At 48.4% G+C, this 23,371-nt stretch overlaps 1 protein-coding gene across 1 annotated transcript in view; it reads right to left on the bottom strand.

The window, feature by feature from the left end:
* The window catches only part of dcaf8 (DDB1 and CUL4 associated factor 8), a gene marked incomplete at its 3' end in the record, with an annotated part of 38,694 nt that extends 22,299 nt beyond the window's left edge, over positions 1 to 16,395 (bottom strand). The window contains exons 1-7 of the mRNA XM_078207484.1: positions 16,289 to 16,395; positions 15,368 to 15,392; positions 13,450 to 13,473; positions 10,260 to 10,348; positions 9,259 to 9,959; positions 5,900 to 6,040; positions 5,633 to 5,727 (exon numbers count right to left, since the gene is read on the bottom strand). Of these exons, the coding sequence (XP_078063610.1) occupies positions 5,633 to 5,727; positions 5,900 to 6,040; positions 9,259 to 9,959; positions 10,260 to 10,308 (986 nt within the window). The remainder of the gene's footprint in view (positions 1 to 5,632; positions 5,728 to 5,899; positions 6,041 to 9,258; positions 9,960 to 10,259; positions 10,349 to 13,449; positions 13,474 to 15,367; positions 15,393 to 16,288) is intronic.
* Between the last annotated feature and the right edge of the window lie 6,976 nt (positions 16,396 to 23,371).

Here is a 23,371-nt window from a genome sequence, read left to right as displayed (position 1 = left end):
CCAACCACTCTGAGTAAAGAACCTACCTCAGACATCCCTCCTATATCTCCCACCATGAACCTTATAGTTATGCCCCCTAGTAACAGCTACATTCACCCGAGGAAATAGTCTCTGAACATCCACTCTATCTATCCCCCTCATCATCTTATAAACCTCTATTAAGTCGCCTCTCATCCTCCTCCGCTCTAAAGAGAAAAGCCCTAGCTCCCTCAACCTTTCCTCATAAGACCTACCCTCCAAACCAGGCAGCATCCTGGTAAGTCTCCTCTGCACTCTCTCCAATGCTTCCACATCCATCTTATAGTGAGGTGACCAGAACTGCACACAATATTCCAAATGTGGTCTCACCAAGGTCCTGTACAGCTGCAGCATAACCCCACGGCTCTTAAACTCAAACCCCTGTTAATAATCGCTAACACACTATAGGCCTTCTTCACGGCTCTATCCACTTGAGTAACAACCTTCAGAGATCTGTGGACATGACCCCCAAGATCTCTCTGTTCCTCCACATTCCTCAGAATCCTGCCATTGACCGTGTAATTCACATTCAAATTTGTCCTACCAAAATGAATCACCTTGCACTTATCAGTGTTAAACTCCATCTGCCATTTTTCGGCCCAGCTCTGCATCCTATCAATGTCTCATGGCAGCCTACAACAGCCCTCCACCTCATCCACTACTCCACCAATTTTGGAGTCATCAGCAAATTTACTGACCCACCCTTCAGCCCCCTCCTCCAAGTCATTGATAAAAATCACAAATAGCAGAGGACCCAGCACTGATCCCTGTGGTACACCACTGGTAACTGGTCTCCAGTCTGAAAATTTTCCATCCACCACCACCCTCTGTCTTCTACGAGATATGATGTGGAGATGCCGGCGTTGGACTGGGGTAAACACAGTAAGAAGTTTAACAACACCAGGTTAAAGTCCAACAGGTTTATTTGGTAGCAAAAGCCACACAGAAAGCCACAGGAAAGCTTGTGTGGCTTTTGCTACCAAATAAACCTGTTGGACTTTAACCTGGTGTTGTTAAACTTCTTACTGTGTTCTACGAGATAGCCAGTTACTTATCCAATCGACCAAATTTCCCTCTATCCCACACCTCCTTACTTGCTTCATGAGCTTACCATGGGGAACCTTATCAAACGCCTTACTAAAATCCATGTATACGACATCAACTGCTCTACCTTCATCTACAAACTTAGTTACCTCCTCAAAGAATTCAATCAAATTTGTGAGGCAAGACTTACCCTTCACGAATCCGTGCTGACTATCACGGATTAAGCTGCATCTTTCCAAATGGTCATAAATCCCATCCCTCAGGACCTTTTCCATTAACTTACCGACCACCGAAGTAAGACTAACTGGCCTATAATTACCAGGGTCATTCCTATTTCCTTTCTTGAACAGAGGAACAACATTTGCCACTCTCCAGTCCTCTGGCACAATCCCCGTGGAAAGTGAGGACCCAAAGATCAAAGCCAAAGGCTCTGCAATCTCATCCTTTGCCTCCCAAAGAATCCTAGGATATATCCCATCTGGCCCAGGGAACTTATCAACCCTCAGGATTTTCAAAATTGCTAATACACCTTCCCTCAGAACATCTACCTCCTCCAGCCTATCAGCCTGTATCCCACTCTCATCCTCAAAAACATGGTCCCTCTCCTTGGTGAAGCCAAGGACTTCTCATGCCCCCTCCTAGCTCTCCTAAGCCCTTTTTTTAAAGCTCATTCCTTGCTACCTTGTAACCCTCAAGCGACCCAACTGAACCTTGTTTTCTCATCCTTACATACGCTTCCTTTTTCCTCTTGACAAGACATTCAACCTCTTTTGTGAGCCATGGTTCCCTCACTCAGCCATTTCCTCCCTGCCTGACAGGGAAATGCCTATCAAGGACATGCAGTATTTGTTCCTTGAACAAGCTCCACTTTTCATTTGTGCCTTTCCCTGACAGTTTCTGTTCCCATCTTATGCTCCCTAATCGCATCATAATTACCCCTCCCCCAATTATAAACCTTGCCCTGCCGTAAGGCCCTATCCCTCTCCATTGCAATAATGAAAGACACCGAATTGTGGTCACTATCTCCAAAGTGCTCTCCCACAAACAAATCTAACACTTGGCCTGGTTCATTACCCAGTACCAAGTCCAATGTGGCCCTACCTCTTGTCGGCCTATCCACATATTGTGTCAGGAAACCCTCCTGCACACACTGTACAAAGACTGCCCCATCCGAACTATTCGACCTATAAAGGCTCCAATCAATATTTGGAAAGTTAAAGTCACCCATGACAACTACCCTGTGACCTCCAAACCTATCCATAATCTGCTTTGCAATTTCCTCCTCCACATCTCTATTACTATTTGGGGGTCTATAGAAAACCCCCAACAATGTGACTGCTCCTTTCCTATTTCTAACTTCAGCCCATATTACCTCAGTAGGCAGATCCCCCTCGAACTGCCTTTCAGCAGCCGTTAAACTATCCTTGATTAACAATGCTACTCCTCCACCTCTTTTACCACCTTCCCTACTCTTACTGAAACATCTATACCCCGAAACTTCCAACAACCATTCCTGTCCCTGTTCTAACCATGTCTCCGTAATGGCCACAACATCGTAGTCCCAAGTACCAATCCACGCTCCAAGTTCACAAACCTTATTCCGGATGCTCCTTGCATTGAAGTAGACACACTTCAACCCACCTTCCTGTCTGCCGGTTCACTCCTGCGACCTTGATACCGTCCTCAGTACCTCACTACATTCAACACTGGCTTCTGGACTACAGCTCCTTTTCCCATCCCCCTGACAAATTAGTTTAAACCCCCCCCGAAGAGCCGTAGCAAATTTCCCTCCCAGGATATTGGTGCCCCTCTGGTTCAGGTGCAACCCGTCCTGTTTGTACAGGTCCCACCTTCCCCAGAATGTGCTCCAATTATCCACATAGCTGAAACCCTCCCTCCTACACCATCCCTGCAGCCACGTGTTTATCTGCACTCTCTCCCTGTTCCTCAACTCGCTCGCACGTGGCACCGGCAACAAACCAGAGATGACAACATGGTTTGTCCTGGCTCTCAGCTTCCACCCTAGCTCCCTAAATTCCTGTTTTAAATCCCCATCCCTTCTCTTACCTATGTCGCTGGTACCGATGTGTACCACGACTTGTGACTGTTCCCCCCTCCCCCTTAAGGATCCTGAGAACACGGTCCGAGACGTCACAGACCCTGGCACCCGGGAGGCAACATACCATCCATGAGTCTCTTTTGCTGCCACAGAACCTCCTATCTATCCCTCAAACTAACGAGTCCCCAATAACTATTGCTCTCCTGCTCTCCCCTTCTGAGCCACAGGGAAGGACCCAGCGCTGGAGATCCGGTCACCGTGGCTTACCACTGGTAGGTCGTCCCCCTCAGCAGTATCCAAAGCGGTATACTTGTTGCCGAGGGGAACGACCACAGGGGATCCCTGCACTGACTGTTTCCTCCCAGCCCCTCTCACCCTCACCCATCTATCTTCATTCTTTGGAGTAACTACATCCCTGAAGCTTCTGTCTATGACCACCTCTGCCTCCCGAATGATCCGAAGTTCACCCAGCTCCAGATCCCTAACACGGTCTTCAAGGAGCTGGATTTGGATGCACTTCCTGCAGGTGTACTCAGCTGGGACACTGGTGTTCCTCACCTCAAATATCCCACAGGAGGAACATTGCACTGCCTGCACTGACATCCCTGCTAACTTCCCTGAATAAGCAACAGAAGAGAGAAAAAAAAAGCTTACCTGTTCTCACTCCGAGTCCTCTTTTTAGGTTAGAGGAGGGGGGAGGGTGGAGAGACTCTAAACTGAGATTAAATCCAAACAAATAGATTAAACCCAAACAAGATGATACAAAGTTGGGTGGGAGGGGGAGTTGTGAGGAGGATGCAGAGATGCTTCAGTGTGATTTAGACAGGCTGTGTGTGTGGGTATCTGCATGTCAGATGCAGTACAATGTGGATAAATGTGAGGTTATCCACTTTGGTAGCAATAATACAAAGACAGATTATTACTTGAATGGTGCAAATTGAGAGGTGGACATTCAGCAAGACCTTGGCGTCCTCAAGCATTGCTGAAAGCGTGCACACAGGTACAGCAGGCAGCAAACAAGGCAAATGGTATGTAGGCCTTCATAGCGAGAGGATTTGAGTATCGGGATAGGGATGTTTTGCTGCAATTGTATCGGGCATTGGTGAGGTCACACCTGGAGTATTGTGTGCAGTTTTGGTGTCCTTATCTGAGGAAGGATGTCCTTGCTATACAGGGAGTACAGTGAAGGTTTACCAGGCTGAATCCTGGGATGGCACGTCTGACACATTAGGAGAGACCAATTCAGTTAGGATTATAGTCACTGGAATTTAGAAGAGTGAGAGGGATCTCATAGAAACTTATAAAATTCCAACAGTGTTAGACAGAGTAGATTCAGAAAGAATGTTCCTGCTGGTGGAGGAGTCCAGAACTAGAGATCATAGTTTGAGAAGGGGTAAGCCTTTTAGAACTGAGGTGAGGAGAAATTTCTTCACCCAGAGGGTGGTGAACGTGTCGAATTCACTAACATAGAAAATAGTTGTCTGATTACAAGAAGAAATTAGATATAGCCCTTGGGGCTAAAAAGATCAAAGGATATGGGGATGGGGGGGGGGGAAATCACTATACTGAATTCGATGATCAGTCATGATCATCAAAATGAATGGCAGAGCAGACTCGAAGGGCCGAATGGCCTACTTCTGCTACTAGTTTCTATGGCATACTCTCCACTTGCCAGGATGAGTGCGGCTCCAACAACACTCAAGAAGCTGAACACCATCCAAGCTAAAACAGCCCTACTTGATTGCTAACCCTCCCACAAACATTCACTCCCTCTACCACTGATGCACAGTGGCAGCCTTGTGCAACAACTACAGGATGCACTGCAGGAACTCATCAAGGCCCCTTCGGCATCACCTTCACATCTAGAGAGACAAGAGCAGCAGATACTTGGGAACATCGCCACCTGCAAGTGCCCCTCCAAGTCACTCACCGTAAGAACAGGAAGTCGGAGCCCATCGAGTCTGCTCCGGCATTCAATGAGATCATGACTGATCTGATGTGATAATCCTCATCTCCACTTTCCCATCTTTTTCTCATAACCTTTGATTTCCTTACTGATTAAAAATCTATCGCAGCCTTGAACATACTTAACACAGCCTGTCCAGCCCTCTGCTGTAAAGAATTCCACAGATTCACTACCCTCAGAGAGCTGAAATTCCTCCTCATCTCTGTCTTTAATGGGTGACCCCTTACTCAGATTAAGCCTTCTGGTCCTAGACTCTCTCCCAAGAGGAAATAACCTCTCAGCATCTACCCTGTCCAACCCCGGAGAATCTGATATGTCTCAATAAGGTCACGACCTGTTGTTCTAAACTGCCACTGCACAGCGTGTCCTCGGCGCTGCGTTCCCTCCGACTGCGGTGCACTTTTGGCATCGGCCCTCCTTCCCACAGCGCGGCATGCCATCTGCACTCCCTCCTACAACACGGTGCACCCTTGGCACCAGCCCTCCATCAGCCTGACTCTCCCTCGGCACTGACCTCCCTCCTCATCCCCAGCTCAAATACTCACGAAGCTGGTCTCTCCTGTCGCAGGTCAATGGCAAAAACGACGGCATCTTCACCGGCAGACAGGAAGGTGCAGGGAGAGTCGGGCTCCAGCGCCAGCTGTGAATAAAGGGGCAGGAATTGAAACTGGGGCGCGGAGGATTGGACCACGATGCCTCCTGTGGTCTAACAGCTTGTCCAAATTGCCACTTTGACCACCAGCGAGGTGAAAATCACGACGGCAAGGATGGAGAGACACGAGCATTTCCTCGTGGGAGGTCTGACCACCCACCTTGTGAGCTGAACCCTTGTGTTGAGCCACCCTTTTGGTCGACTTGCAGCACTCTGTCGCTGACAGCTCAGCAATCCGGATCTGGCCGTCACGGGCACACATCGCCAGCGTGGAGTCCCCGCTGTTCGGCAGGAACTTGGCCTGGAGTGGGCGGGCAAGAGAGAGAGAGAGAAATCGAGATCAATCACAGTTACAGCAAGTGAACGCTACCCTGCAGAGGGGGGAAAATGACCAACCCAGCCTCCAAACTCCCTCCCTCCTGACTCTGTTCCTACCTTTCCTGGAAGGCCCATGTATGAATCTCTCCATGATGTGGAGATGCCGGCGTTGGACTGGGGTAAGCACAGTAAGAAGTCTCACAACACCAGGTTAAAGTCCAACAGGTTTATTTGGCAGCACTAGCTTTCGGAGCCTCAGGCTCCTTCATCAGGTGAGTGAGGAGTTGTGTTCACAAACAGGGCTGTTCATATACAGACACAAACTCAATTTACAGAATAATGGTTGGAATGTGAGTCTTTACAGGTAATCAAGTCTTAAACATACATGTTCATGTCACACTATCTGTAATCCCCACAACTTGCCTGGGCTTGTAAAATCTCACTAACTGTCCTGGCTGGAGACAATACACATCTCTTTAACCTGTGCTTAATCCTCTCTCCCCTCACATTGTCTGTACCTTTAAGACCTGATTACCTGTAAAGACTCACATTCCAACCATTATTCTGTAAATTGAGTGTGTGTCTGTATGTGCCCTGTTTGTGAACAGAACTCCCACTCACCTGATGAAGGAGCTAGAGACTTCAAAAGCTACTGCTGCCAAATAAACCTGTTGGACTTTAACCTGGTGTTGTGAGACTTCTCACTGAATCTCTTCAATCATCCCTACTGTAATGTTCAAACAAGTCTCGAAGTCCTCACTGACATTCTCTGTGACTGGGACAAAGATAACCTGTCCCTCCTCGCCCTGTGTGCAGCCTTTGCTAGGCTTGGCACCTGCTGCTTCTCTGCTGCCGAATCCCTTCTCTGCACCTCATTGCCTCCAGATTTGACCTTTCCAACAGGCTCCTGGCTGCTGTCCCAAATTCTACCCACTGAGAGCTGGAGGTCTTTAACCTCTGCTGCCTGTCCCGTTCACTCGCTGACCTGCACTAGCTCCCATTTAAACAACATCTCAAATTCAAAATTCTCAACCTTTTTCCAAATTCCACTGAGACTTCAAACCCTCCCCCAGTCTCTATAACACTCTCTGCATGTGTCCAAGAGCGGTCTCTTTCCCATCGCTCCACCACTGGTGACTGTGCCTTCAGCTTGCCAAGTCGTAAGCTCTGGAATTCTCACCCTCCCCCTCTATCCTCCATCCCTACCTCCCTCCTCGAACCACCCTCCCCATCATTCGCCATCCCCTCCTCAAACCCCTTCCCAGTCCTCCCTCTCTCCCCACCTCCCATCCTCATCCCCCCTGCCTCCCATTGTCCTCACCCCACCCTCCCTCCCTCACGCTTCCTGCACACCGCCCCCCCCCCCCCCCCCCCCCCATCCTCCCTTCCCAACTCATTCCCTTGTACTCCCTCACCCCCGCTACACACCCGTCATCGGTGGCACGGTAGCACAGTGGTTAGCACTGCTGCTTCACAGCTCCAGAGACCTGGGTTCGATTCCCGGCTTGGGTCACTGTCTGTGTGGAGTTTGCACATTCTCCTCGTGTCTGCGTGGGTTTCCTCCGGGTGCTCCGGTTTCCTCCCACAGTCCAAAGATGTGCGGGTTAGGTTGATTGGCCATGCTAAAATTGCCCTTAGTGTCCTGAGATGGTAGGTTAGAGGGATTAGTGGATAAATATATAGGGATATGGGGGTAGGGCCTGGGTGGGATTGTGGTCGGTGCAGACTCGATGGGCCGAATGGCCTCTTTCTGTACTGTAGGGATTCTATGATCTCTCCTCCCGCCTTCCGTACCACTTAGACCCCCTCTTCCCCGCTCTCCAATCCAGGTTCTCACTCCCCTCCTGTCCCTCCCTCCTCACCCCCTCTGCCCAGGCCCCCTCATCCAGTGATTGTTTATTCAGTAGGCTGAGGATCACTGACTCTGTACAGTTACACAGCGAGTGATCCTTACCCTGCTGAATAAACACTGGCTCTGTACAGTTACACAGCGAGTGATCCTTACCCTGCTGAATAAACACTGGCTCTGTACAGTTACACAGCGAGTGATCCTTACCCTGCTGAATAAACACTGGCTCTGTACAGTTACACAGCGAGTGATCCTTACCCTGCTGAATAACCACTGGCTCTGTACAGTTACACAGCGAGTGATCCTTACCCTGCTGAATAAACACTGGCTCTGTACAGTTACACAGCGAGTGATCCTTACCCTGCTGAATAAACACTGGCTCTGTACAGTGAGAAGTCTCACAACACCAGGTTAAGGTCCAACAGGTTTATTTGGTAGCAAAAGCCACTTGCTTTCGGAGCACTGCCCCTTCGTCAGGTGAGTGGGACTACTATTCACAAACAGGGCATATAAAGACACAAACTCAATTTACAGGATAATGGTTGGAATGCGAGTCTTTACAGGAAAGGATGTCCCGAAGCATAGTACATTGGGGAGACCATGCAGACGCTACGACAATGGATGAATGAACACCGCTCGACAATCACCAGGCAAGAGTGTTCTCTTCCTGTTGAGGAACACTTCAGTGGGCACGGGCATTTGGCCTCTGATTTTCGGGTCAACGTTCTCCAAGGCGGCCTTCACGACAGCGCAGAGTCGCTGAGCAGAAACTGATAGCCAAGTTCCGCACACACGAGGACGGCCTCAACCAGGATCTTGGGTTCATGTTACACTATCTGTAACCCCCATGACTTGCCTGGACTTGCAGAATCTCACTAACTGTCCTGTCTGGAGACAATACAATCTCTTTAGCCTGTGCTTAACCCTCTCTCCACTCACATTGTCTGTACCTTTAAGACTTGATTACCTGTAAAGACTCGCATTCCAATCATTATTTCGTAAATTGAGTTTGTGTCTTTATATGCCCTGTTTGTGAACAGAACTCCCACTTACCTGACGAAGGGGCAGTGCTCCGAAAGCGAGTGGCTTTTGCTACCAAATAAACCTACTGGACTTTAACCAGGTGTTGTGAGACTTCTTACTGTGGTTACCCCAGTCCAACGCCAGCATCTGCACATCTGTACAGTTACACAGCGAGTGATCCTTACACTACTGAATAAACACTGGCTCTGTACAGTTACACAGTGAGTGATCTATACTATCTGTACACTTCCACACCACAAAACAGGAACTCTGCAGTGTCGCCACATGGCGGGAGGTCAGAACTGTGCCCACACAGCTGTCCACCTCACCTGAAATACGTTGCTCTTGTGCCCGCTTTCAAACTCGAGGGCAGGCTTCCGACGGGCCCAGTCCCAGATAACCACCTTGAGGTCATCGCTGCCGCTGGCGAGCCATGTACCACGGCGGTTGAAGTGGAGGGTGTTGACACAGCCAATGTGACGCTCCAGGCCATGCTGTAGCCGCAAGCGTTCCACGAAGGTGCGGGCGCCGCATGCCCGATACATGAAGGCACGGGGGTCGCGGCCAATCTCCCGGCCTCCCAGGGCGGGGGCAGCACACCAGGTGGGCGGGGGCAACGCAGCTACCTCCGAGTGGACCCAGCGTTCCAGTGCCGCCTCCTCCTCTGATGAGTCGCGCTCAGGCTCGCTGGCCCGCTTGGGCCCCCGTCTCCGGCGAGCAGGTGTCTCTGGGCGACCGTCCTCCATCTTGCTATCGTCCTCCTCCTCTTCCTCCTCCTCTTCATCCTCCTCATCCACAATGGAATATGTGCCGGTGTCCTCCAGCGAGTCAGAGTCTCGCTCGTCCGAGCTCTCCTTCTCCGGAGCATGTCTGCCTCCATCCCCGGTGCCTCGACGATCCGCCTCCTCCTCATCCTCCGCCATGTGCTCGTCCCCCGTCAGGCTCAAACTCAAATCTGACGCTTCCACCTCAATGCCAGATGACGTCTCACGAGCCTCCTCTGTGTCGTCAGGACTGCTGGTTAGGCTGCCTGTAAAAGGCAAAAGTTAAATAGTGCAGCACTCCCCCAGTACTGACCTCCGACAGTGCAGCACCCCCTCAGCACCAAGCCTCCGACAGTGCGGCGCCTCCTCAGTACTGACCCTCCGACAGTGCAGCACCAAGCCTCTGACAGTGCAGCACTCCCCTAGTACCGATCCCCGACAGTGCAGCGCCTCCTCAGTACTGACCCTCCGACAGTGCAGCACTCCCCTAGTACCGATCCCCGACAGTGCAGCGCCTCCTCAGTACTGACCATCCGAGAAAGGGGAAGAGGAGATGCGTTACTTACCATTCCTAAAGTCAGGTTTCAGATCCAGCTCTCCACTCCTGTCCCCCATCTTGTCAAGCGTTTGAAGATGATCCACAGCTGATCAGCGTCTAAAAGTCAAAAACAGTATAGAGTCAAAGTGCTGCAGAACAGGAGGAAGACATTCAGCCCCAGCTCTGCACTCACCCATTCCAAACATACTTGTAGAAGGCCCGAACTTTCCAATAACCACAAGTGTTCAAAGTGACGACTCCTCTGAAACTGACAGTCATACAGTTAAATCCTGTAAGCCCGACGTTCCTGTCTGCAACCTTCCACTCCCTCTGTGGGGTGCACCTTTGAGATATCCCGCAAGAGAGCGCAATCAAAGAAAACAAGGAACAATGAACGATACAGCACAGGAACAGGCCCTTCGACACTCCAAGCCTGCACCGATCATGATGCCTGCCTAACATAAAACCGTCTGCACTTATCATTCCATTCTCATCCTATCCATGTATTTGTCCAGATGTCCCTTAAATGCCGCTATCGTATCTGCTCCCACCACCTCCCTGGACAGCGCATTCCAGACATTCACCACCCTCTGCATTAAAAAAATGGCCTCGCACACCTCCTCTCAACTCTTCCCCACACACCTTAAACCCATGTTCCCTAGTACTTGACTTTTCTATCCTAGGAAAGAGCATCTGACTACCCACTCTGTCCACGCCACTCAATCTTATAGACCTCTATCAGGTCACCCCTCAACCTCTGTCGTTCTGGTGAGAACAAACCGAGTTTATCCAACCTCTCCTCGTAGCTAATCAGAAATCAGTGACCCGATCCAAACTTTATGTTCTCTGATTACACCGTAAACCCCCCTGGGAAACTATCACATTTCTAAAAAGTAGTCTTGGGTTTTTCAACAGTTCATGCTTATAACCAAAAACCTCTCTTACCTTGAAAATAAAACTTATAGTATGTTTGTGGCATGTCAAATTTTCTCCTAACTTTTTTTGAATAAATCTTTTTCCTTGGCTAAAAGTTTGCAATATTTCCATTTCTGCTCAATCCCAAGCATCCCTTTCCATCAGGAATCTATCAACCTCAGTCTCAAATGCGCTCAGGGACTGATGCTCCACAGCCTTCTCGGGGAGAGACTTCCATGAGTCACTACCCTCAGCGAAGTAATCCCTCTTCATCTTAGTCTAAATGGTCCAGCCCTTGTGAGACTGCAGTTGTGGCACACGGGAGGTGGACACTCTGCCCTTCCAGTCTCTTTGTCAAGCAGCCAATCAGTTCCAATCCATTCCCTCTGCTCCATCCCTGTAGCCCGGCACATATATTCCCCTCGTAACCCCATCCAATTTTCTTTTAAAATTGTTCACACACACTGCTTCCAACCCCTTTCATGGGCAGCAGGTTCCAGCTTGTCAGTGCTCGTTGCTTTAAAAAGGTACTTTCTCACATTGTGCCCTCTACCTCTCACCCAAAGCAAAAACAGAAAATGCTGGAAAATCTCAGCAGATCCCACAGCATCTGTGGGGAAAGAATAGAGCCAACGTTTCAAGTCTAGATGACCCTTCATCAGATCTCTTACCCAAACTCTTCAATGTGTGCCCCTCGCGCCCCACCCATCCCCTCCATGTTCCTGTACCATCAGCCAATGGGAGCAGCTCATTACCCCCTAACCAAACCTGGTGCCCCTCGATCAAATCCCCCCTCAATCTCTCTGGCGCCAAGGAAAAAGATCCCAGCTTCTTCAAAACTGAGCATGTAGCAAAACCCCCTCATCGTTCAAACCATTCCGTAAGAAATAGGAACAGGATTAGGTAGGTCGTTTTGAGCCTGCTCCACCAATTGGCTAATCTAACACTCACCAAGTCTACTTTCTCGCCTTCTTTCCGCAACCCTTTTGGAGAGTTGGTGCAGACGTGATGGGCCAAATGGCCACCTTCTGCACTGTCGGAATTGTATGATTCTACCTTACCTCAAATAAGGGGATCAAAACTGTACACAGTATTCTAAATGCAGCCTCACTGGTAAATCTCCTCTGCACCCCTCACAAAGACCCTCGTCCTCCCTAAAATGTGACAACCAGAACCGGATACAACTGAATCACAGAATTGTTAGGAGACAGATCCCAGGCTCTTTGGCCCATCCTGCCCACACCGGGTCTCCAAATGGGACTGAGTGAATTGCTCATTTTCCGATGTTTTCTGACTGCAGATTTTTCTTTTTCAGACATCAAGTGAATTCCCAGTTGGAAGCCGTGATTAAACTGCCTCCCCCTCATTCTCGGGCAGCGGATGCCAGATCCTAACCACTTGCTGCATTGAAACGATTTTCTACATCTCGCCACTGCCTCGTTTACTAATCACTTTAAATCCGTGCCCTGATCTGATGCATGGGGACGCCGCCACCAGCAAGCTCCCATCCCGAGTCCCAAAGCATCCAGGCTCAGGATCACTGTGACACAATCCAACCCCCTCCCAAAAGTCACCGTGACACAATCCCTCGTCCATCCCGTTTGCCACTCCAAACTTGAACCATCAGCAAGAAATTTGACTCCATATCCCACTCATTCATCATGAGGGGAGGTCGTGGCGAGTTCCAATATAATGACTTCAACATGACCGCCATTTTGTGTGACACAGCAGTTCTGAATCATTACAAAGACATCCAAGTTGCTCGAGGAATTTGATAATGGTTCAATATATTAAAAAGTGTTAATTTTTTTTAAAAAGGTGCTTTATAGACAGTAAGCAGCTTGAAAAAAGTGGGCCTCTAAGGAGACTTGGTGGAGGAGTCACCACTCCAAAACTATGATTTTCTCTAACTGATAAATTATTTGATGCTCATTTTATCCCATTCGGCATGAATTTAATACGTATCACGCATTCCTGCTCCGAGGTAGAAACAGGGGGCTAGAGAGAATAAATCTCTGTCCGCATCAAACACTCCCAGGACAGGTACAGCACTGAATCCCAACGGACATTGCCAAATCCCCAGTAAAGCTTCCCTGTAACCTCGCCCAAGAAACTTCACATTTCTTTGCAGAGTTGTCCACATCACTCCAAATGTAACTTAGAAAGTTCTACACACAATTTATCATAATCCACGACAAACCACCTCCTCAGCCTGAATACCCTTCCATCCAATGTCTTTAACCTTCAGTGATTTAACAAGGTATGTACGCAGTCTTCTCGCACTGAAGTCAAATAATATTTACCTGCTCCTGCGCTGACTCCTCTCCCTGCAAAATAAACAAAAAGTGTTGAATTTACCAAGAGTCGCAATAAGCTCAAGGCATTCTGTACAAAAGCAACACACATTAGAACAAAGAACAATGCAGCACAGGAACAGGCCCTTCGGCCCTCCAAGCCCACGTCGCTCCCTGGTCCAAACTAGACCATTCTTTTGTATCCCTCCATTCCCACTCCATTCATGTGGCTGTCTAGATAAGTCTTAAACGTTCCCAGTGTGTCCGCCTCCACCACCTTGCCTGGCAGCGCATTCCAGGCCCCCACCACCCTCTGTGTAAAATATGTCCTTCTGATATCCGTGTTAAACCTCACCTTGAACCTATGACCCCTCGTGAACGTCACCACCGACCTGGGGAAAAGCTTCCCACCGTTCACCCTACCTATGCCTTTCATAACTTTATACACCTCTATTAGTTCACCCCTCATCCTCCGTCTTTCCAGGGAGAACAACCCCAGTTTACCCAATCTCTCCTCATAACTAAGCCCTTCCATACCAGGCAACATCCTGGTAAACCTCCTCTGCACTCTCTCTAAAGCCTCCACGTCCTTCTGGTAGTGTGGCGACCAGAACTGGGCGCAGTATTCCAAATGCGGCCGAACCAACGTTCTATACAACTGCAACATCAGACCCCAACTTTTATACTCTTATGCCCCGTCCTATAAAGGCAAGCATGCCATATGCCTTCTTCACTACCTTCTCCACCTGTGACGTCACCTTCAAGGATCTGTGGACTTGCACATCCAGGTCCCTCTGCGTATCTACACCCTTTATGGTTCTGTCATTTATTGTATAGCTCCCCCTACGTTAGTTCTACCAAAATGCATCACTTTGCATTTATCTGGATTGAATTCCATCTGCCATTTCTTTGCCCAAATTTGCAGCCTATCTATATCCTTCTGTAGCTTCTGACAATGTTCCTCACTATCTGCAAGTCCAGCCATTTTCGTGTCGTCCGCAAACTTACTGATCACCCCAGTTACACCTTCTTCCAGATCGTTAATATAAATCACAAACAGCAGAGGTCCCAATACAGAGCCCTGCGGAACACCACTAGTCACAGGCCTCCAGCCGGAAAAAGACCCTTCCACTACCATCCTCTGTCTTCTGTGACCAAGCCAGTTCTCCACCCATCTAGCCACCTCCCCCTTTATCCCTTTATTAGGGCATATAATAAATCACAGTACATAGTAACAAGGACAAAATACTGTGGATGTTCACAATTTTAAATATGAGCAGAAAGTTCTGGAAAGAAACAAGAGAGACAGACAGAAATAACGTTTTGAGTCAGGTATGACTGCTGTTTAAAACTGAAGGGAGGTAGAAATCTGATTTTGTTTTGCTGTTGAAAGGGGGCATTATTAAAAAAGGGTAGGTTTGGTATCGGTTGGAGGGTAGGATAGATCAAATCATAGTAACTAGAAGCAGGAGCAAGCCATTTGACCCTTCAAGCTTGCTCTGCCATTAATTATGATCATACCATGATCCCTCCTTCCCCTCATATCTGTTGACCCCTTTAGCCCCAAGAGCTATATCTAATTTCGGCTTGAAATCAGACAATGTTTTGGTCTCAACTACTTTCTGTGGTAGTGAATTCCACAGATTCACCATCCTCTGGATGAAGAAAATTCTCCTCACCTCAGTTCTAAAAGGTTTACCCCTTATTCTCAAACTATGACCACAAAAGTTATCATGTGACAGCGAGCCAAGGGGTTGGTCATGGACATAGTAACAAACAAAAACACTGGCCCAGAGCGAGGGTTGACAGCAGGTATAAAGGCTTAGCTCTGTGCGAAAGGAGAAACAACAGCATGATGCAGATCAGCAGTTGGCAAAAAAAAAACAAATTCAAGACGGAGGGACCAGGTTTTATGGCCCATGTTTACCTGTTACTTTGGCGGATTCTTCTCCCTGAGAAAAACAAACAAAAGTTATTATCGAGAGAGGCAAAGAATAAAGACAGCTCCGAGATGCAACAGGCTCAAACAGTAATCAACAGCGATCAACTGTGCCCAAGGTCACTTCTGTGCACCCCTCCAACCCCGCATTAACGTGCCCCAATCAATGGCACACCAACCTCCTACCACTCCTCTCCATCCCAATCCTCTCAGGCCCGAATTTCAGAGGCACTGATAAGAGCGCCACCAGTCGAACACCGTCTGCCCAGCGACAGCAAAGTGTCCTGGAGCTGGTGGACCCCAAGGAGGTTGGGGGCAGGATAAGGACAAGAAGGGGGCAAACATCCGACCCTGCCAGTTCCATCCCCTGACAACACTCTCAGGGGGAGGTAGGGGGCATCACCCTCTGCCAAAGATGTCGACTGACATCCCCCCAAACCCAAAATGCCGAGGACAAATTCCCCCACACCACTCCACCCCCCAAAAAAATACTTACCAACCCTGTTAAAGTGGATATGGCTCCATTTTGTGTTTTGAAATTATTTGTTCTCTTCCCCCCCCCTCTCCTCCAATTAAAGTTAATCAGACTAGCTTAGATTAGATATGTTTTGGTATATATATAGATAGATATATAGATATTTAAATGCTATGCTTGGTTTCTGGAAGGTTCCTCAGGGCTGGCCAGCAGCAGCTCTTGTTATTGTTTTTGTTGTTGTCTGCCTGCCCTCCGCCGCCATCTTGCTTTGGGGCCCCGTCTTCTTCCCCCTGCCCTCCCCACAGCCTTCTCCCTCCCCGGTCCGCACGGTCGGGCCCCGCCCACCGCCACCGGGGCTGTCAATAAAGTTGAGTGACGGCGACCAACAACAACATAGGCGGCGCGGGGCACCTGCCCCGCACTAAGATGGTCACCTTTGCGTCATATCTGGTGTGCGCCTGAGTTTTTTTTTTACACACAGAGTTTCTGGACACCTCCCGAAAGCCGCCTCACAAGCGAAAATAAAAAAAACTCTCCACAGGTTCCATTGGTGGGAGGAAGAGGGGATGGCGAAGAGATCCTCGACCCTTTAACTTCTCCCCCTCCCTCCTCAGCTAACGTTCAGTGAACTTCCGGTCGCCATTTTCACTTTTAATTTTTTTTCCTTCGCTTTTTAAATTGCAATCAGACCCGCGGCGTTCAATGCCGCAGCAGATTCAAGTCGTTTTCAAAGCTCTGATGTTAATAGCAATCGAGCCTGGGGTTGTTGCCAGGCGATCGGTGTTGGCGTCACATCCTGCGGCTGCAGCCCGCCGCCATCTTGGCTGAGGGCAACTGGCCGCCGCCATCTTGGCTAGCGTCAATCAACTTTATTTACACAAACCTATCCGATTCCTTTTTCAAATTATTGATGTTCAAATTGTACCACTTTACACACTGTTTCTAACTAATGGCTTTTCAAGCTCTCCGCAGCCGTCACATGAATTCAGAAATGAAATCGCACGGCAGATAGAGCACTTGCCAGTTGACGTCACTTCCTGTCCGCCAGGACGCCACCATCTTTGATTGTCCAATTGAATTGGGAAAGACATTATTGGACTGGTTTTTAAAGGGGCTGAATAGCCTCTTCCAGGACCAAATAAACGCAAACGTTGCCACGTAGTAGGGCTGAATGACCCCCTCCCTCCACACCCCCCCCCCCCCCCGTCCTGTGCCCAATGATACAAACTGTAGAGGGGCTGAATGGCAACTTCTGTTGCTCATGTTAGACTCGAAGGCCTGGATGTTCTCCCACTTGTTCCCATTTCGGGTGGGGGTGAGGAGTCTGAGAATGGGACCATTAAAGTACGCCTACATTAAGCAAAAAAATACTATCCCAGGTCCCAAGTACAGAGAATTACATCCTTACTGCTCATAGAGACAAAGGAAGTTGGAGAGACAAACAATTCAACACTTACGTATTCACTGCTTATACTATCATCAGACTTCCACTCTAACTTCAAGGTAATTAAGCAGAGAGCAGATTCATTCACCTCAAAGTGATTGGTCCACTGTCACCTGACTTTCTCCCCTTCCAGACAAAGTGTGCAACTGACCCCAGTGCAACAAGACAGCAAACAGTGTTTAATTATTAGGCTGGTTGCACAGTTGGTCAGGGCTGAACCTGTTGACTCTCCCCTCAAATTCGGGCTCTCTCTAGCCCATTCCCTCTGCTACTGAGGGGGAGGTAATGGGGCAGCCATCCCTGATACTGTTCTAGATTTTGTTCACCCTCTCTTTCCCCTAATATCTTCCCCCCCTCCCACGCCAACACTTTGTCACTGTGCACCCCTCCCATAAGAATGAGGAGCAGGCCATTCAGCCTCTTGAGCCTTCATCCACTGCACTCTGGGATAGAGAATTTCATAGATTCATAACCCTTTGAGTGAAGTAATTCCTCCTCATTTCTGTTTTAAATCTGCTACCCCTTAGCCTAAAACTATGGCCTCTTGTTCTAGAATGTCCAACAAGGGAAAACACAGGTTTAAGGTGCTGGGGGGTAGGTACAGGGGAAATATTAGGGGGAAGTTTTTCACACAGGGGGTGGTGGGCAAGTGGAATCGGCTGCCGTCAGTGGTGGTGGAGGCAAACTCAATAGGGTCTTTTAAGAGACTCCTGGATGAGTACATGGGACTTAATAGGATGGAGGGTTATAGGTGGGCCTAAAAGGTAGGGATATGTTCGGCACAACTTGTGGGGCCGAAGGGCCTGTTATGTGCTGTAATTTTTCTGTGTTCTATGTTTCTAAGGGAAAACATTCGCTCTACATCTACCTTGTCAATCTCCTTTAGCATCTTATATAGCTCAATTAGAACTCCTTCCATTCTTCTAAACTCTAGAGAGTATAGGCCTAAACAGCTCAACTTTTCTTTGTAAGACAAATCCCTCATCTCTGCAATCAATCTAGTGAACATTGTCTGAACCACCTCTAATGCAACTACATCTTCAAATAACGAGACCAAAACTGTGCAGTAATCCAGATGCGGTCTCACCAATGCCCTATGCAGTTACAACAGCACCTCCCTATACCTATATTTTATTTCTTTAGCTATAAATACCAAAATACAAATTGCCTTCTTTATTACCTGCTGTACCTGCATCCTAATTTTCTGTGATTTATACACAAGGATACCCAGACCACACTGCGCCAAAACAATGAAGTTTCTCTCCATTTAGCTAATAAATTGCCTTTTTATGTCTCTGACCAAAATGGATAACCTCACACTTATCCATATTAAATTCCATCTGCCAAATTTTGGTCCACTCACCGAACGTATCCATATCAATATCCATTTGTAAATTTCTTATTTCCTTATTGCAACTTACTATCCCACCTATTTGAATGTCATCTGCAGATTTGGCTATGGTACCTTCTATCCCCTGTTCCTTCTCTCACCCCATCTGCCCACGATCACCATTCCCCCATCCCCCTCGCCATTCTGCCCTCTCCTCATTCCAGCCTCTTGCATCCTGCCTTGCCTGCTACCTGCAGTCCCTCCCCCCCACTCCCACATACCACCTTCTCTCCTCCCCTAAGAATCCTGCCAATTCCCACCCTTTCACAGTGTAGGGAAGAGATTGTGAAGAGGGTGGTATTTAACAACATAGATGTGATAGGTGTTCCCATGTATCTGCTGCATTTGTCCTTCTAAATGGTGGTGGTCATGGATTTCGAAGGTGTTGCTAAAGGAGCCTTGGTGAGTTCCTGAGTGCATCTTGTAGATGGTACATACAGCTGCCACTTTGCATTGGTGGTGAAGGGATTGAATGGTTGTGGAAGGGGTAGCAATCAAGCAGGCTACTTTGTCCTGGATGATGTTGAGCTTCTTGAGTGTTGTTGATTTGATTTGATTTATTATTGTCACATGTATTAGCAGACAGTGAAAAATATTGTTTCTTGCGCACTATTCAAAGCATACTGTTCATGGAGAAGGAAACGAGAGAGTGCAGAATGTAGTGTTACAGTCATAGCTAGGGTATGGAGAAAGATCAACTTAATGCAAGGTAGGTCCATTCAAAAGTCTGATGGCAGCAGGGAAGAAGTTCTTGAGTCGGTTGGTACGTGACCTCAGACTTTTGAATCTTTTTCCCGATGGAAGCTGGTGGAAGAGAGAATGTCTGGGGTCCTTAATTATGCTGGCTGCTTTTCTGAGGCAGCAGGAAGTGTAGACAGAGTCAATGGATGGGAGGCTGGTTTACGTGATGGATTGGGCTATATTCATTACCTTTTATAGTTTCTTGTGGTCTTGGGCAGAGCAAGAGCCACACCAGGCTGTGATACAACCAGAAAGAATGCTTTTTATGGGGCATCTGTAAAAGTTGGTGAGAGTCGGAGCTGACATGCCAAATTTCCTTAGTCTTCTGAGAAAGTAGAGGCGTTGGTGGGCTTTCTTAACTATTGTGGTGGAGCTGCACTCATCCTGTTAAAGTGGAGAGTATTCCATCACACTCCTGACTTGTACCTTTGAGATGGTGGAAAGGCTTTGAGGAGTCAGGAGGTGAGTTACTCGCTGCCAGATTTCTAGCCTTTGATCTGTTCTGGTAGCCACAGTATTTATACAGCTGGTCCAGTTCAGTTTCTGATCAATGGTAACCCCAGGAATATTGATAGTGGGAGGGGGCCTTCAGTCTCAGTAATGCCATTGAATGTTAAGGGGTGAAGGTTAGATCCTCTCTTGTTGGAGATAGTCATTGCCACTTGTTACTTGCCACTTGTCAACCCAAGCCTGGATATTGTCCAGGTCTTGCTGCATTTGGACATGGACTGCTTCAGTATCTGAGGAGTAGCAAATGATACTGAACATTGTGCAGTCATCAGCGAACATCCCCACTTCTAACCTTATGATGGAAGGAAGGTCATTGATGAAGTAGCTGAAGATGGCTGGGCCTAGGACACTGTCCTGAGGAACTCCTGCAGTGATGTCCTGGAGCTGAGATGATTGACCTCCAACAATCTCAACCATCTTCCTTTGTGCCAGGTATCAATCCCACCAGTGGAGTTCCCCCCCCTCTCCCCGCCCCCCCATTGAGGTGTATAAGATTATGAGAGACATGAACAGAGTGGATAAGGAGCAGCTATTCCTCTTAGTTGAAGGGAGGGGACATTGGTTCAAGGTGAGGGGCAGGAGGTTTAAGGGGGAATGTGAGAGTGGTTATGGTCTGTAATGCGTTGCCTGGGAGGGTGGTAGAGGCGGGTTGCTTCACATCCTTTAAAAATGATCTGGATGAGCACTTGGCACATCATAACATTCAGAGCTATGGGCCAAGTGCTGGCAGAAGGGAATAGGTGGGAGTTCTGGTGTTTCTAAAGTGTCGGTGCAGACTCGATGGACCAAAGGGTTCTTCTGCATGTATGATTCCATGACTCTAGTTTTACTAGGGCTCCTTGATGCCAGGCCTGGTTAAATGCTGCTTTGCTATCAACAGCAGTCACTCTCAACTCACCTCTAGAGTTATGCTCTTTTGTCCATCTTTAAACCAATTCTGTAATGAGGTCAGGAGCTGAGTGACTGGCAGAACCCAAACTGAGCGTCCATGAGCAGGTTATTGCTGAGTATGTGTCGCATGATAGCACTGTTGATGACACCTTCCATTATTTTACTGATGATCAAGAGTAGATTCTGCACTGTAGGGATTCTATGATAAGGTTTAATTTTTCCTGTTTCTTGTGCACAGGACATACCTGGGCAATTTTCCACATTGCTGGGCAGATGCCCGTGTTGTAACTGTACTGGAAGAGCTCAACTAGGAGAGCGGCAGTCTTGAATGGAAAGATCATCTGGAGCACAAGTCTTCAGGGGCGGCAAGGTGGCTAGCACTGCCGCTTCATAGAAATCATAGAAACCCTACTGTGCAGAAGGAGGCCATTCGACCCATCGAGTCTGCACCGACCACAATCCCACCCAGGCCCTACCCCCACATATTTACCCGCTAATCCCTCTAACCTACGCATCTCAAGGGCAATTTTTAACCTGGCCAATCAACCTAACCCGCACATCTTTGGACTGTGGGAGGAAACCGGAGCACCCGGAGGAAACCCACGCAAACACGAGGAGAATGTGCAAACTCCACACAGTGACCCGAGCCGGGAATCGAACTCGGGACCCTGGAGCTGTGAAGCAGCAGTGCTAACCACTGTGCTACCGTGCCGCTTCACAGCTCAAGGGTCCTGGGTTCAATTCCTGGCTTGGGTCACTGTCTGTGCGGAATCTGCACGTTCTCCTTGTGTCTGCGTGCGTTTCCTCTGGGTGCTCCGGTTTCCTCCCACTGTCCAAAGATGTGTGTGTCAGGTGGATTGGCTATGCTAAATTGCACTTTAGTGTCCCAGGATGCGTGGGTTGGAGGGATTAGCGGGGTAAATATGTGGGTTACGGGGATAGTGCCTGGGTGGGATTGTTGTCGATACAGACTCGATGGGCTGAATGGCCTCCTTCTGACTGTAGGGATTCTTTGGCTATTGCCAGAATATTGTCAAGACTCATAGCCTATGCAATATTCTGTACCTTCAACAGTTTATTGATATCCAAAGATGTGCAGGTTAGGTTGATTGCCAAGTTAAATTGCACATGAGTTGGGGAATAAGCAGGGTAAATATGTAAGGTTTCGGGAATCGGGCCTGGGTAGGATTGATGTCAGTGCAGGCTCAATGAGTCAAATGGCCTCCTTCTGCACTGCAGGGATTCTATGATTCTATTTCTCATAGAGTGAACCAAATTGGCTGAAGACTAATATCTGTGACACTGAGGACCTACGGAAGAGGACAAGATGAATCATTCACTCGGCCCTTGTGGCTGAAGATTGCCGCAAATGCTTCAGCCTTATCTTTCGCAGTAGTTTAGGGGTGTAATTTATTTTTGGTTGGGGTATCATTGGCTAGATCAGCATTTATTACCCATCCCTAATTGCCCATTGACAAGGTAGTGGTGAGCTGCCTTCTTGAACCAATGCTGTCCCTGAGGTGTAAGTACACCCACCGCACTGTTAGGGAGGAAGTTCTGGGATTGTGACCCAGAGGAAGTGAAGGAATGGCAATATATTTCCAAGTCAGGCTGGTGAGTGACTGGGATGAGAACCTCCCGGTGTTGATGTTCCCAGGTAGCTGCTGCCTTGTCCTCTAGATGGTAGTGGATCATGATTTGGAAGGTGCTGCCTAAGGAGACTTGGTAAGTTACTGCAGTGCATCTTGTAGATGGTACATGGTTGCCACTGTGCGTCAGTGGTGGAGGGAGTGTCAATCAAGTGGGCTGCTTTGTTCTGGATGGTAGAATCCACACAGGAGGAGGCCATTCAGTCCATCGACTCTGCACCAACTCTCAGACAGAGCATCATACTCATGCCCACCCCATCCCACCCCTGTAACCCCTCACATTTATGCCGCTCAATGTCCAACCGACTCATCTTGGGACACTAAGGGGAAGTTTAACATGGCCAATCCACCTAACCTGTACATCTTTGGACTGTGGGAGGAAACCAGATCACCCGGAGGAAACTCACATGGACACAGGGAGAACGTTCAAACTCTACTGTCACCCATGACTGGTATTGAACCTAGGTCCCTGGCACTGTGAGGCAGCAGTGCTAACCACCATGTCAAGCTTCTTGAGTGTTGTTGGAGCTGCACTCATCCAGACAAGTGGAGAGTATCCCATTACACTCCTGACTTGTGCCTTGTAGATGGTGGATAGGCTTTGGAGAGTCAGGAGGTGAGTTCCATACCACAGGATTCCTAACCTCTGACCTGCTCTTGTAGTCGCAGTATTTATATGACTGTTCCAGTTCAGTTTCTGGTCAATGGTAACCTCCAGGGTGTTGATAGTGGAGGATTCAGAGATGGCAATGCCATTGAATATCATGGGAAGATGGTTAGATCCTTTCTTGTTGGAGATGTTACTCGCCACTCATCAGCCCAAGCCTGGATTGTGTGTATGTTTTGGGTGCGCTAAGGTGCAGGTGAAACAGAATGTAAAAAAAGAAAGACC

The sequence above is a fragment of the Mustelus asterias genome, unplaced genomic scaffold (assembly GCF_964213995.1).
Source record: "Mustelus asterias unplaced genomic scaffold, sMusAst1.hap1.1 HAP1_SCAFFOLD_2369, whole genome shotgun sequence".
Classification (NCBI taxonomy): domain Eukaryota; kingdom Metazoa; phylum Chordata; class Chondrichthyes; order Carcharhiniformes; family Triakidae; genus Mustelus; species Mustelus asterias.
This window is presented reverse-complemented; position numbering and strand designations above follow the sequence as displayed.